The sequence below is a fragment of the Micromys minutus genome (assembly GCF_963924665.1).
Source record: "Micromys minutus genome assembly, chromosome: 25".
Classification (NCBI taxonomy): Eukaryota; Metazoa; Chordata; class Mammalia; order Rodentia; family Muridae; genus Micromys; species Micromys minutus.
Genome location: NC_137960.1, coordinates 730890 through 743721, shown reverse-complemented (window position 1 = coordinate 743721; position 12832 = coordinate 730890). Strand labels below are relative to the sequence as shown.

Below are 12832 nucleotides of genomic sequence, written 5' to 3'. Positions count from 1 at the left end.
CAGTTATTTCATGCACAGTGCCTGCATTTCCCTGTATAGTGCACACTGCATGGTTGTACATTCATGTCTGTCTGCAGCTCTTTCATGCACAGTGCCTGCATTTCCCCGTATAGTGCACACTGCATGGTTGTGCATTCACAATCTGTAGTTATACTGCCAGTGGCATACTCACTGCCATGTCCTAAGACTGTTATATGGCTGTGTGGTACACAGTCATCACAATTATCAGCACATGTATGCATGGGGTGCTAGCTGTCTTGGTCAATGTCATGTGGTATCACCTTTGGGATTATGCACACATCTGTGACTTTTCCATCTGCTTTGGGGGACCAGTGTATTCACCTATTCTGTGATTTCTCTTGGTTTTGAAACTGTCTTGTTCCAGTGATCATGAAAATGAGCTTGGATCAATGGCCTTACTACTTGATGCCACTTTTCTGCTTCATATCTATTAGTTTTACTTATGTGCATATATTCTTTACTGAGCTAAGGATGCCATCTGTGGAGTGCAGAACCAGAGTCTTTTCTACATATCTGTTTATATCTACTTATGTATTTGAGTTTCTAAACCCATATTCAGAATTTCCAACTGCATTAGAGTTCATTCTTTGTTTTTCATACTTTTTCTTCTCTCAGTACTCAATCCAGAAATCTACAGCCTGAGAAATGGGGCTGTAGACACAGCCTGAAGGAAAATTTCTCAAAGAAAAATATTTCCTTGTTTATATCCATTATTTCTTCTTTGAGAGCCACATCAATAGGTATTGGGAAAAACAATAGAGTCAATAAATCAAGTAAAGCTAGAATGGGGTTAGTCGGATGTTTCAGTGGGTAAAGACGTCTGGAACCAAGCTGGATAAGTTGAGTTAAATCTTTAAAACACACATGGTAGGTGAAGAGAACCATCATTTGAATCTTGTCCCCTGACCTACACATGTTATAGCTTATGTACACCCAAATACATACATACATATATATATAAATTATGCAAAATAAATAATTTTAATCTAATATAAACAAAGAAACACAACAATTGTTTTGTAAATAGTCTCTTTAAATGTAGAAAAGAATGATATTAGAGTTACAGCTGTATACTCTTGTAAACAGTACATTAAAATCTCACAAACTAGATATAGGGGGAAAAGTAATTTTCTTCAACTTTAAAGAACCCAACTTAATTTCTTTTAATGGATCATTTTTTTTTAAAGCAGAGGCATGAAAGGTAGTCAACTTGAAATTTCTTAATCACTTTTTTCCTGAGTTAGGGAGATAAAGAGACTTTCACACCTCCTTGAGGAAGGAGCATCTTAGCTGAAGCATGACTGAAAAGCAATGAGAACTTCCCCCTGAGGCTGCTATTAAGGTCAGAGCCAACTCTCAGTGCAGGTGCCTACCTTCCCCTCCCCAACACTCATCACTGAGCAGTGAACTGCAAATGTTTTTATGCTACTACTTCAGCAATTCTACTCCTGGGTACAACTGAAAGAATTCCAAGTCAACACATCACATAAACTCTTGCACATCAGTGTAAAACAGTAATCACAATAGGTAAGTTGTATAATAAACCTAGGTGTCTGTGTACAGAGGAATAAATGAAGAAAATGTTGCCCCCCACTTACACACACACACACACACACACACACACACACACACACACACACACACACACTTTCAGTTAAAGGAAGAACAAAGTTATGTTCTTGGCATGTAAACCTAGCAATTAACAATAAACATATTAGCATATCATGTCAATTAAGGCAGTGGTAATTATGTTTTATAAAAACACAAAAAATCACTATGTTTATATGACATAAAATAGAACCAAAACTGTATAGACTTTAGAATCTGTGGACACCAGGAGGGAATAATGGAAGAAGGCACAGGGGAGAAAGTGTAGAATCATTGGAACCTATAGGGTAAGGAAGTTCAAGGGATAACACCTACTTAACTGGAAAGGTCTTTGTATAGCCTGTTACTAGTGAACAAATGCCACTGAGTAAGAATGTAAAGAAAATATCCATGGGTTAAAGAGAACTTCAAATAAGAGACCAGTGTGTCTGATTCATTAAATACAAAGATAACTTGAATACACAGGTTATTTGTAAAAACTTAGACTTAATATAGCAAATGTAAAATTGTTCATTAACAAATGTAAAATTTACAACATTTGGATGACTAAGTGAAAATAAACATGAAAGGTCCTATGCTAAAAGTACTACTAAACACTTCAACATGGTGTCCACAATGTAATAGCCATGTCGGGGACTTAGATTATGAATCTCATAGGGCAGGTAGGTACCCATGTATGTAGCTTGTGAAAAGTGGAGAACCACAGAGGAATTGCCAGAAATTAAACTCTCCTTTTGCAACTTGGGAAAGTACCTTGTTTATTTTCATACTCATTCAACTCAGTACCAGGGGATGAGCCCCTTTGGGATTTATATGTCTACAGATCGGTCTCATTAAAACAACAGCTGATTTGCTGATGGAAAGGGGAATTATGGAGATGAAATGCAATGCACAACTACAACATGAACTGTCACTTCCAATATCTTATAACCTGTGAAATTAGTGTACACAAACCTGAGAATCCTTGTCATTTGTGGTCTGGAAAATCAGCCAGGTAAGAGAAGACATTTGGCTTAAACTTGGAAATGTCTTATACTTTTTGTTCTTTAGGGAGTATCTGTCTGTTTGCAATGTTAAACATCAGTTTTGAGGGTTCAAAGCTGATTTTCTGTCTTGAGATGGACTCTTCACTCTATGTGAGGATTGTGAAAGCTGTTTGGCTTCTGTGTTGTATCACCAAATCTCATCTCATTTCGTTATTGTGGTTACTTAAACACTCTCTGAAATCACCAAATACTCAAATTGCTGAGCAGAATTAGAATCACTGACATTCCCAATCACTATTTTTTTCTTTAAGAAAATTGGTCAATACTTTTTTTGATATAGATTTTTGAAACTGCTTTGTTTTCTTGTCCAGAGATTCATAAATTAACCATCTCAAAGGTGTTAAATTTTGCTGTTGTGTTTGTAAACATACAAAATCCTCATGGTTGTTAAAGGAACTTCCCTGAGTTGTTTGAAGGCAACCATTCACAGAAGAACCCTAGTGATTACATAATTTCTCAAACTGTCTTCCAGGTATGAAGCTTAGAATCATTTAAATTATCACAGGCTTTTCCAGTACAGCAATTTTCTTTTAAGATGGGCAAAATGTTTTCTTAAACAAGTGACAACTTACACTTGAGTTAGTTACAACTAACCCTCTCTTGGAGGACTCTCCATGTTGTCAGCCTTTGTTTAACTCCAGTGCAGTTCTAGGAGTTCTCTCAGTGACTTCCAGCAACATGGGCTCTCCACACACTGATTCTCATTCTTCTCTCATGTGCACAAAGGGAATCCTGTGCATCTCTAAATGAAAGAAACCAGAAGAACTACTTCTCACAGCGATGTTGGCTCCTGCCAGTGTATCTCAGGGAAGATATTCAGGTACTTTCCTAATACTGAGGATAAAGGCAATTTTAAAAGTTACCTTTCTTTTAGTGTGTCTTGAGTGTATAATTAAGTAGAAATTCTTTTCCAAACAACATATGCTTCAAAGTCTTTAACATTCATTAAAAACATTTCTATCTTGATTATGCAAGCAAAATGAAAATTACTCATTTCTTTTGGAGAAAAGAGGATTCCATCTGACAGGAAAAATTGCCAGGAATTAATTGCATAGAGAGGAGTGAGTCTAAAATGGGGGAGAGATGAACCATCCTTGAAATATTAGAGTAGGATGACGTAAGGCAGCCTGACTTCGGGGAAAATAACATAAGAGAATTATTTACCATGGTCCCATTCATTAGTGGTGTTAGAAGAGAGGCAAGTAAACCTTCTTAATATTTGAAAAACAAGTTTAAATAGGTAACAGAGAAGCCAAGATTTCAAAGAGGCTAAAGTTGTATGTATATGTAGTTCTTTCTAATGAAATGAGAGAAGAAACTACTGGGTCCATGTAGCAAAGATTTTCTTATTACAATATTCTGGGAATTGCAAAAGGCTTTCTTTAGTCTCAGCCTAACCAGGAGAATAGAAATGACACAAAGTGTAGTTTATAATGCAAAAAGTGTCTTGGGTGATTGTGGCAGCATGGCTATTATGCCAACATTCCAGAAATTGGGGGAAGAGATGTTTGAGTCATGGTGGGTACATTCAGAGACTGTTAAAGTCATCTTAGGAATCTATTTTTAAAGTTCTCCAGGATTCATAATAAGGGAAGTCAGTAAGCCCATTATTTGGTACCACACTGTAAAATGTTATGCACACATCTGGTCAAATTACTGAGATTAATGTGTTCATATTTCTTATCTAATCTGGCTCAATCATGAATAAAAAAACAAACCAATGCAAATATGTTTCTACATTTTATCCATTATTAAGATGAGGTAGAGTTGCTATGTTTTCATAAAGCTGTCTATACTTCTTATTAACCTCACAACTGAAACAAATGCATCCCTGTCTATTTTTTTTTACATTAAAATTCTTCAAGAGTATTCCTAATTTTCAGAGGCTCTCTCCCTGGTAGGGTATTTTAAAAGCTGCTCCCTGTAAGAGACAACTAAAGAGACGAAAATACAATTGGAACAAAAAATACATACAGTTAGATGAGATGGTAGGATTATATATCTGTTGTTCATCTCCAATAAAAAGACATTGATAATAAAAATGTAATAAATACAGTTGTTTAAATAGGAATGCATAGTAGAAATTTCAGCTTAATATTTAACGTTCTGATAGGTATGTACAAAAGATCTTCAACAGAACTTTTTAGGGTTATAGAAAAGTACTCACAAACTATGGTGGGGTTGGCAAAAATATTATTGACTAGAAAGACTGATGGGCAAGAACGTTAGTATTCCAAAAATCATCCTATCTTTTCTTTTTAAGTGTTATTGAATCAAACATTAGTCACTGAATTTCTCCTCTTGGGGGTGACAGACATACAAGAACTGAAGCTCATTCTCTTCGTCATGGTCCTTGCCATGTACTTTATCAATGTGTTTGGGAATGGAGCCATTCTGATGATTGTCATCTTGGATTCAAGACTCCACTCACCTATGTATTTCTTCCTGGGAAACCTGGCATGTCTAGATATCTGCTTCTCCACTGTAACAGTGCCAAAGATGCTAGAGAACTTCTTCTCCACAAGCAAAACAATTTCCTTCTTGGGATGTATAACCCAGCTTCATTTTTTCCACTTCCTGGGATGCACAGAGGCGCTGCTGTTGACAGTGATGGCATTTGACCGCTTTGTGGCTATCTGCAAACCACTCCACTACCCTTCCATCATGAATCGACAGGTCTGCATCCAGGTTTCTGCTACCATATGGGCCATTCCTTTTCTTCATGCTTTGCTTCACTCCATATTGACATCTCGATTGAACTTTTGTGGTTCCAACCATATCCGTCATTTCTTCTGTGATGTTAAGCCATTGTTGGAGCTGGCTTGTGGAAACACCGAAATCAATAGGTGGCTGCTCAATACTCTTGCAGGGACCATTGGCATTGGCCTCTTCTTTCTGACATTTCTCTCTTATTTCTACATCGTCACCTACCTCTTTCTCAAGACCCGTTCATGTAGCATGCTGCACAAAGCACTGTCCACTTGTGCCTCCCATTTCATGGTTGTCATTGTTTTCTATGCTCCCGTTCTCTTCATCTATATCAATCCTGATTCAGGGAGTTCCCTGGAAAAGGACAGGATCATTGCTGTCATGTACACTGTGGTCACCCCTGCACTCAATCCACTTATCTATACTCTGAGGAACAAGGAAGTGAGGGGTGCTCTGAATAGGAAAATCAGAACACTGGTTTGACTTGAAGAAAACTAGTAAGTTATTCTATTAAAACACGAGCACTTAATGTGACTACTAAAGTGTGAATTTTTAAATTCTGCAATTGTTTATGATTTATATAACAAAGATAACCAAGTAAGATAATAAATATATGAGAAGATGTGGCTCAATTGCATTTAAAATTGCAATCTATATTTAAGATGAAAATTGGGACAAACCAGGTACTCCCTATAAATTGCCACGTCCGAATTTTTTTGAGAGATAAGCACTGATGAAAGTGACTTGTTATCTTTTCATGTAAGTTTGTATGTAAAATCAAGTATGTAAATTTCTGGAAGCAGATAAAAGGAACTTGTCCTCCATACTGCCATTTTGACTTCAGACTTTATTTTACCTAACTTGACCAATTCTCTCTCTAAACAACAATCGTTCCCCAAAACATTCCCGTTACCAACACCCTTATAAGCACAATGATTATGCAAAATACAATGCTCTTAAGAATGTTTGTGAAATGATTCTTTTTTTTGGCAGGGAAAGAAATTCCTGTATCTTCAATGTCAGCTGACAATGATGGAACACTTCACATAGTTCCTAATCCCTGAGGTCTGATTTATACAGATTATCACTTCAATAAACATGGCTAATCAGCTTGCAGGTTTTATGCGTATAAAATCTGACTTCATCCTCTATTTGGGGCTTCCAAAAGAAACAAGACCCTTAATCCTTGACTGATGACTCTGCTTATGCGGTGAAAATATTAAGAGATTTTTGCAGTTTTGCAAACTCATTGGTGTATTTTCTTTCCTTCCTTTTGACACACAACAAATGAGGTGTAACAAAATAAGCCAGTATTTATTATGTTTTGAATAGATGGATATTAATAGGTGTACTTGATATAAGTTGGAGTTATTACAGAGAAAGGAGCCCCCCTTGAGAAAATGCCTCTATGAAATCCAGCTGGAAGGCACTTTCTCAATTAGTGATCAGTTTTTTTTCTAGAACTCAGTCCTTTTTCTAAGAGGCAGAAGAAATAGGATAATTACTGGAGCTTCATAGTTCTGGTAGGAGCCTGTACATAACACAAAAGACACAAAAACATTATTCTTTCATGATCTTGAGAATGTTATAGCTCTCCTATGCTACCAACATCTGGACACCTTTATTAGTGAGAAAATAGATGTTTATTAGTTTTACATATTATCTTGAAGGTCACAAATAGTTAATTGGTATTCCAATCAGTCTTCTATAAATGTTATATTTTGGAGATATTCTTAGATTGTGAAATTGATCAGAAAAATTTAAAGTTTGAATGAAAAACAATTAGAAAAATGGAACAAGGATTCTCATTTATATAGAACTAGGTTTGCAGTGTTGTTAGAATCTTACTGTAAATTATTTTTTATTAAACAACTTTAGTTTAAAAAACAGATAAATGTACAGATTCTAAAAGCATTTTGCATAAAACTATATGAATATATTTTTGTCAGTACTTGATTTTTTTAAAGGTTTGATAGTATGCATTGAAATCTTACTAGTGACAATGAGTATAAAGTACATATAAAACAAAATGTAATATGGAAATAGTCAAAATTTTCTTGGTGTGTAAAGATTAAACATAATGATTCTTAAATATCAAGGATTGCCACCAGGCTGCATTTTAGCTTTTGAATTATTAATGATTTAAGGTCTAGGTCTACCACACTCTGAGAGAGTGTTATACATTTGTTTTTCCTAAGAAGGACTGAGGCTCCCAAATCTTGGCCTTCCTTCTTTTTGAGCTTCATATGGTCTGTGAGTTGTTTTTTGGATATTCAGGGCTTTCTAGGGGCTAGTATCCAATTATCAATGACTGCATATTATGTCTGTTCTTTTGTGACTAGGTTATCTCACTCAGGGTGATATTCTCTAGTCCCATCCATTTGCCTAGTAGTTTCATAAAGTCATTGTTTCTAATAGCGGAGTAGTACTCCATTGTGCAAATTTACCACAATTTCTGTATCCATTCATCTACTGAAGGACATCTGGGTTCTTTCCAGCTTCTGGTTATTATAAATAAGGCTGCTATGAACATGATGGAGCATGTTCTCTTGGGTATATGCCTAGAATAGTTGGGCCTTCAGATAGTACTATGTCCAATTTATGAGGAACCACCAGACTGATTTCCAGCTTATAGCCCCACTAACACTGGAGGAATGTTCCTCTTTCTCCCCATCCTCGCCAGCATCTGCTGTCATCTGAGTTTTTGATTTTAGCCATTCTGACTGGTGTGAGATGGAATCTCAGGGTGTTAATTTCCCAACCTAGGGATGCTAAACATTTTGTTTGCTGATGTTTTGTTTTCTTGACAGTGTCCTTAGACTTACAGAAACTTTGCAGTCTCATGAAGTCCCATTTACGGATTCTTGATCTTAGAGCATAAGCCATTGGTATTCTGTTCAGGAAAATTTCCCCTGTGCCTATGTGTTCTAAGCTTTCCCCTACTTTCTCTTTTAATAGTTTCATTGTACCTGGTTTTATGTGGAGATCTTTGATTCACTTGAACTTGAGCTTTGTACAAGGAGATAAGAACAGATCTATTTTCATTCTTCTGCATGCTGACTGCCAGTTGAGCCAACGCCATTTGTAGAAGAGGCTGTCCTTTTTCTATTGAATGTTTTTAGATCCTTTGTTAAAAATCAAGTGACCATATGTGTGAGTGTTCATTTCTGGATCTTTCATTCTGTTCCATTGATCTACCTGCCTATCTCTGTACCAATACTGTGCAGTTTTTAACAGAACTGAGTTGTAATATAGCTTGATGTCAGGGATGGTGATTCCTGCAGAACTTTTCTTGTTTTTGAGAATAGATTTTGCTATTCTAGGCTTTTTGTTATTCCAGATGAATTTGCAAAATGCTTTCTCCAACTCTATGAAGAATTGAGTTGGAATTTTGATGGGGATTGCATTGAGTCTATAGATTGCTTTTGGTAAGATGGCCATTTTTATAATACTGATCCTTCCAATCCATAAGCATGAGAGACATTTTCATATTCTGAAATCTTCTTCAATTTCCTTCTTCAGTGATTTAAAGTTCTTGTTGTATAGCTCTTTCACCCAGCCCTCACTGTGGACCAGAAGGAACCCTTTTCCAGAGAGCCTATTCTGGATGTTTAATTTATAGGACACGTTTGAATGTATATTTCTTTAGAAAAGTGAATCTTAAAAATCTTACATCATTTAAAGTGGTTCTTTTTAGAGCCCAAGGAATACTTAGGTGTTGAGAGACTTTTTGCCTGCCTTGTGAATGCCTGTCTCTCAGGCAGAGTCAACCCAGGCCAGGATCTGTTGGTAGATTTCCTGGTCTGGTGAAGTATAGAACCATATGAGGGGATACATGTGAAACTCAAGATTAGGGGGCTGAATGTTCTGTTAATCTTGGAGGAAGGAACAGGGAGGAGTAGAGAGGCCTCTGGATGAGTACAGATGTTGAATGTACATCAGCCATTGTCTCTACTAGCTTGTGACCTTGTTTCTCACAATGCTGTACAGTATATAATGCCTAAGAGAATTGAACTCTAGGATGCCACAGTACTGACTGGACAGACCCCGTGATTTCTAACCTGTGTCTCTTAGTGTTTTTTCCATATTTCCTATAATCTTCACATACCCCTCATAAAACTGCTCAAATTCATAATGGCTCAACTGGTGCAATATGGCCACAAGTACACTACTCAAGATTTCCTTAGTTAAGAAGGTAGAGCAATGACTAGAAATAAATCATTACTTGTAAACATTTTTCTGCTTACACATCTGAATCATAGTTCATACTTAATGACTGATTGGAGATTACATTTTTTTCAAATACACCTACAGTTTTCTAATACTCAAATTCATTAAGAGTTTTCTCATGGTGCACAGTGGGTCAGGTATAACAAATTATATCCATGGATTGCACATATTTTGAATAGATGGATATTAATAGGTACACTTATCTATAAGGCCATGTTAGTTTAACATACTACAATATGTTCCATAGATTCACATTAAGAGAAAGTACTGGGAACATGGTATCTCACATATTTGATGCCTATGCTTTAGGCCTCTGTTTCTGAGATAGAGTTTTACAAAATTTTCCAGGCTGACCAGGCACTGAATATTGCTCAAAAAGGCTTTGACGGTGCTGGATTCCTGGTCAACCTCTCAAGTGGCTTGGGACACAGCCCTTGACATTGGATCCATTTATGGTCAAGGAAATTAGACTTAGAAATGGATAGATCCAATCAGGTAGATAGGCAAAAGGCCCTACATTTTATCTCTTCAAGCTTCAAGGATTTCTTTTTGGAGGTATTTGAATTATAGACTCACTAAATGATAGCTGTGAAAATCAGAGTGATCCAATGAAACTATCTGTGATGTGACAGAAACTGATGGTAGACTGGCAACTGTAGATTAATCTCTGGGGAGAAGAGAAGGAGCAGCTTTGTGATACTGCTAGTGGGGTGTGCAGGGTGATGAGACAGGCACCAAGTGACTCTGTATTCTCTGGTGATGTCTGTAAGGCTTTTCCAGATGAACCATCACAAGTCCACACCTTGTCAAATTGACACACAAACAGCATTTAAAAATTAATTTATTAGATACTCTCTGTATTTACATTTCAAATGTTATCACCTCACTCCCATTCTCTTCCCCCTCAACTTGTCTCCACGAAGGTGCACCCTCTCCCAATCATGCTCTTCACCTCAGTGCCTTGGCATTCCTCTTTATTGAGAAAATGTGCCCTCACGGAACCAACGATCTCTTCTCATATTTATGCCAGACAATGCTATCCTCTGCTACATATGCAACTGTAGCCATGGGTCTCTTTATGTGTGCTCAATAGTTGATGCATTATTCCATGGCAGTTGTGGAGGGTTTGGTTGGTTGATAATGAACAAACAGCATTTTAAGACATAACATTTCACCATAGCCCCTGAAATTTTATACTCATGCAATAATGCAAAAGCAGCACTTTGCTGCCTTTGATGGAATCACAGTTCAAGTCTGCACTGGCATGAATACCTGATTTTTAATAGTGGTACTGTTTGTGGAGGCTATGAAAACTTAGGGAGGTAGAATATGGCTTGAAAAAGTTTGTTTTTAGAGATGTGCCTTTGAGAGTCACTAGAGCTCCCTTTTTACCTCCTTCTGCTCTTTGTAGACCATGAAGTAAGAAACTCTTTATCACTCTCCTCTTGTTATGATAGTTGTCTGTAATGACAGAACCAAGAAACAATGCCCTGAACCCTCAAAAATGTAAAAGTCTTCTTGTTCTTCCTCCTCCCCCTCGTAATCCCCTTGTCCTCCTTCTCTTTTTATTCTTCTCTTTCTCTTTCTTCTTCTTCTTCCTTTTTCTTCTTTTACCCCTCTTCCCCATCTTCCTCCTCTTCCTCCTCTTCCCCCTTTTTTCTTCTTCTCTTTTTAACCTTCATAGGATAGTAACTTACTGTCATTTTCTCCAGACACATTAATTCCCCTAGATCACCACAGATCCTGTTCAGCATCATATAAACAGATCTGTCTGGAGGCATGAGAGGAAGAATCCTGAATCCAAATGCCAGTGGAGCAGAAAGAACTAGACAGTAAATTGTTTTAAAATTTCAGAATATTTAAAGAGCTGTCAGATAAAAGTAAATACATTTTAATTAACCTACATTAGCTAAACTAATTGTGCTGCTTGCAACTAGAGACATATCATGAAAATCTAATTTCCCTTGCAATGATTCACTCCCCATTTTGTTTATACATACAGAATATGGAACTATAGTGAGTTATAGTAAATCTTATTTAGATTGATTTATTATACTTGTAAAAACTTCTCTATCACTGGCACACCTTGTCCTTAAATAAAAGAATCCTTCACAGATTCTGTTAAAACAACTCTTGCCTTTTATGACCTGGACCAGCAGGTCCTTCTTCAGTGATGGTTTCCTAAAAGGGAGGATCAGGGGTGAAAAAAATATAGAAGACAAGAAGTTGAGATAAAGACATTTTTCATGAACTGATAGCTCAAGATAACTAAGATTGATAGGAATCACAGCATTTTTATCCAGTAGGCAAGGCAAAAATGGGACGGAGTTAGTAGAAAGAATGGGACAAAATCATCCAGAAGCTAATTAAGCAATGATGCACAGGGAAAACTCAGGATGTCTCAAGGACATCACAAAGGAGCACACAGCAGCTTTGGGACTGATAACTGCAGGTCTTCATGGGAGAAAATACCAGGTTTCCAGGAAAACTGAAACTTTAACTACTTCAAGGTCATAACCCCAGTTCTGGACTGGGCCTTGCCACATCTGTCTTCGGGCAGTAACTAGTGTTCCCTTGTCCTTCCATAAGAGTATCTAAGAAAGCCTTGGAATAGCCTGGCTTCCAATGTTTTAAACGCTACATAGTTCAGTAGCTTATAAATAGCTCATTCGCTCCCTCCTTGAAGCTAACATCTAAGTCTCTGACTCACAGCTTCCTCGAATCATTGTTTCCCTAGGAGGCCTCCTATGCTATACTTTAGATAAAATTTACACATTTTCCCCAGTTATTCTGAACAATTTGATTAATAAACTCAGTCATTTTCCTAAAAGGACAGAAGAAATAGGATAATTACTGAAACTTCACAGTTCTAATATGTGCCTGTCTCAAAAGACACAAAAACTTTATTCTCTCATGATCTTGGGCATGCACCAGATTGATTCTATATTATATTACTATCTTCTAGACATGTTTTTTTAGAGTTAAAATAGATTTGTAATAATTTCTCATATTGTCTTTGTTGTCCCAAATAGTTAAATATGATTTCAAGCTGAATTCAATGAATGGTATACTGTATAGTTATTAAAGAATTGTGATAATGGTCAGCAAATTTGTTAAAAATTAAATAAAAAATAATTAGGAGAATGGGACAAAAATTCTCATTTAGATAGAATTAGGTTTGAAATGTTACCAGACTCTAAGGGTAAATAAATAATGAG

General features: G+C 36.6%; 1 protein-coding gene across 1 annotated transcript; it reads left to right on the top strand.

Moving 5' to 3' along the window:
* Positions 1-3455: 3455 nt before the first annotated feature.
* LOC308436708 (olfactory receptor 12D2-like) lies at positions 3456-5867 on the top strand (the record flags this gene model as incomplete). Its single annotated transcript, XM_080937699.1, has 2 exons — positions 3456-3495; positions 4939-5867. 2 exons carry the CDS (start codon positions 3456-3458, stop codon positions 5865-5867), a joined length of 969 nt encoding a protein of 322 aa, XP_080793825.1.
* Between the last annotated feature and the right edge of the window lie 6965 nt (positions 5868-12832).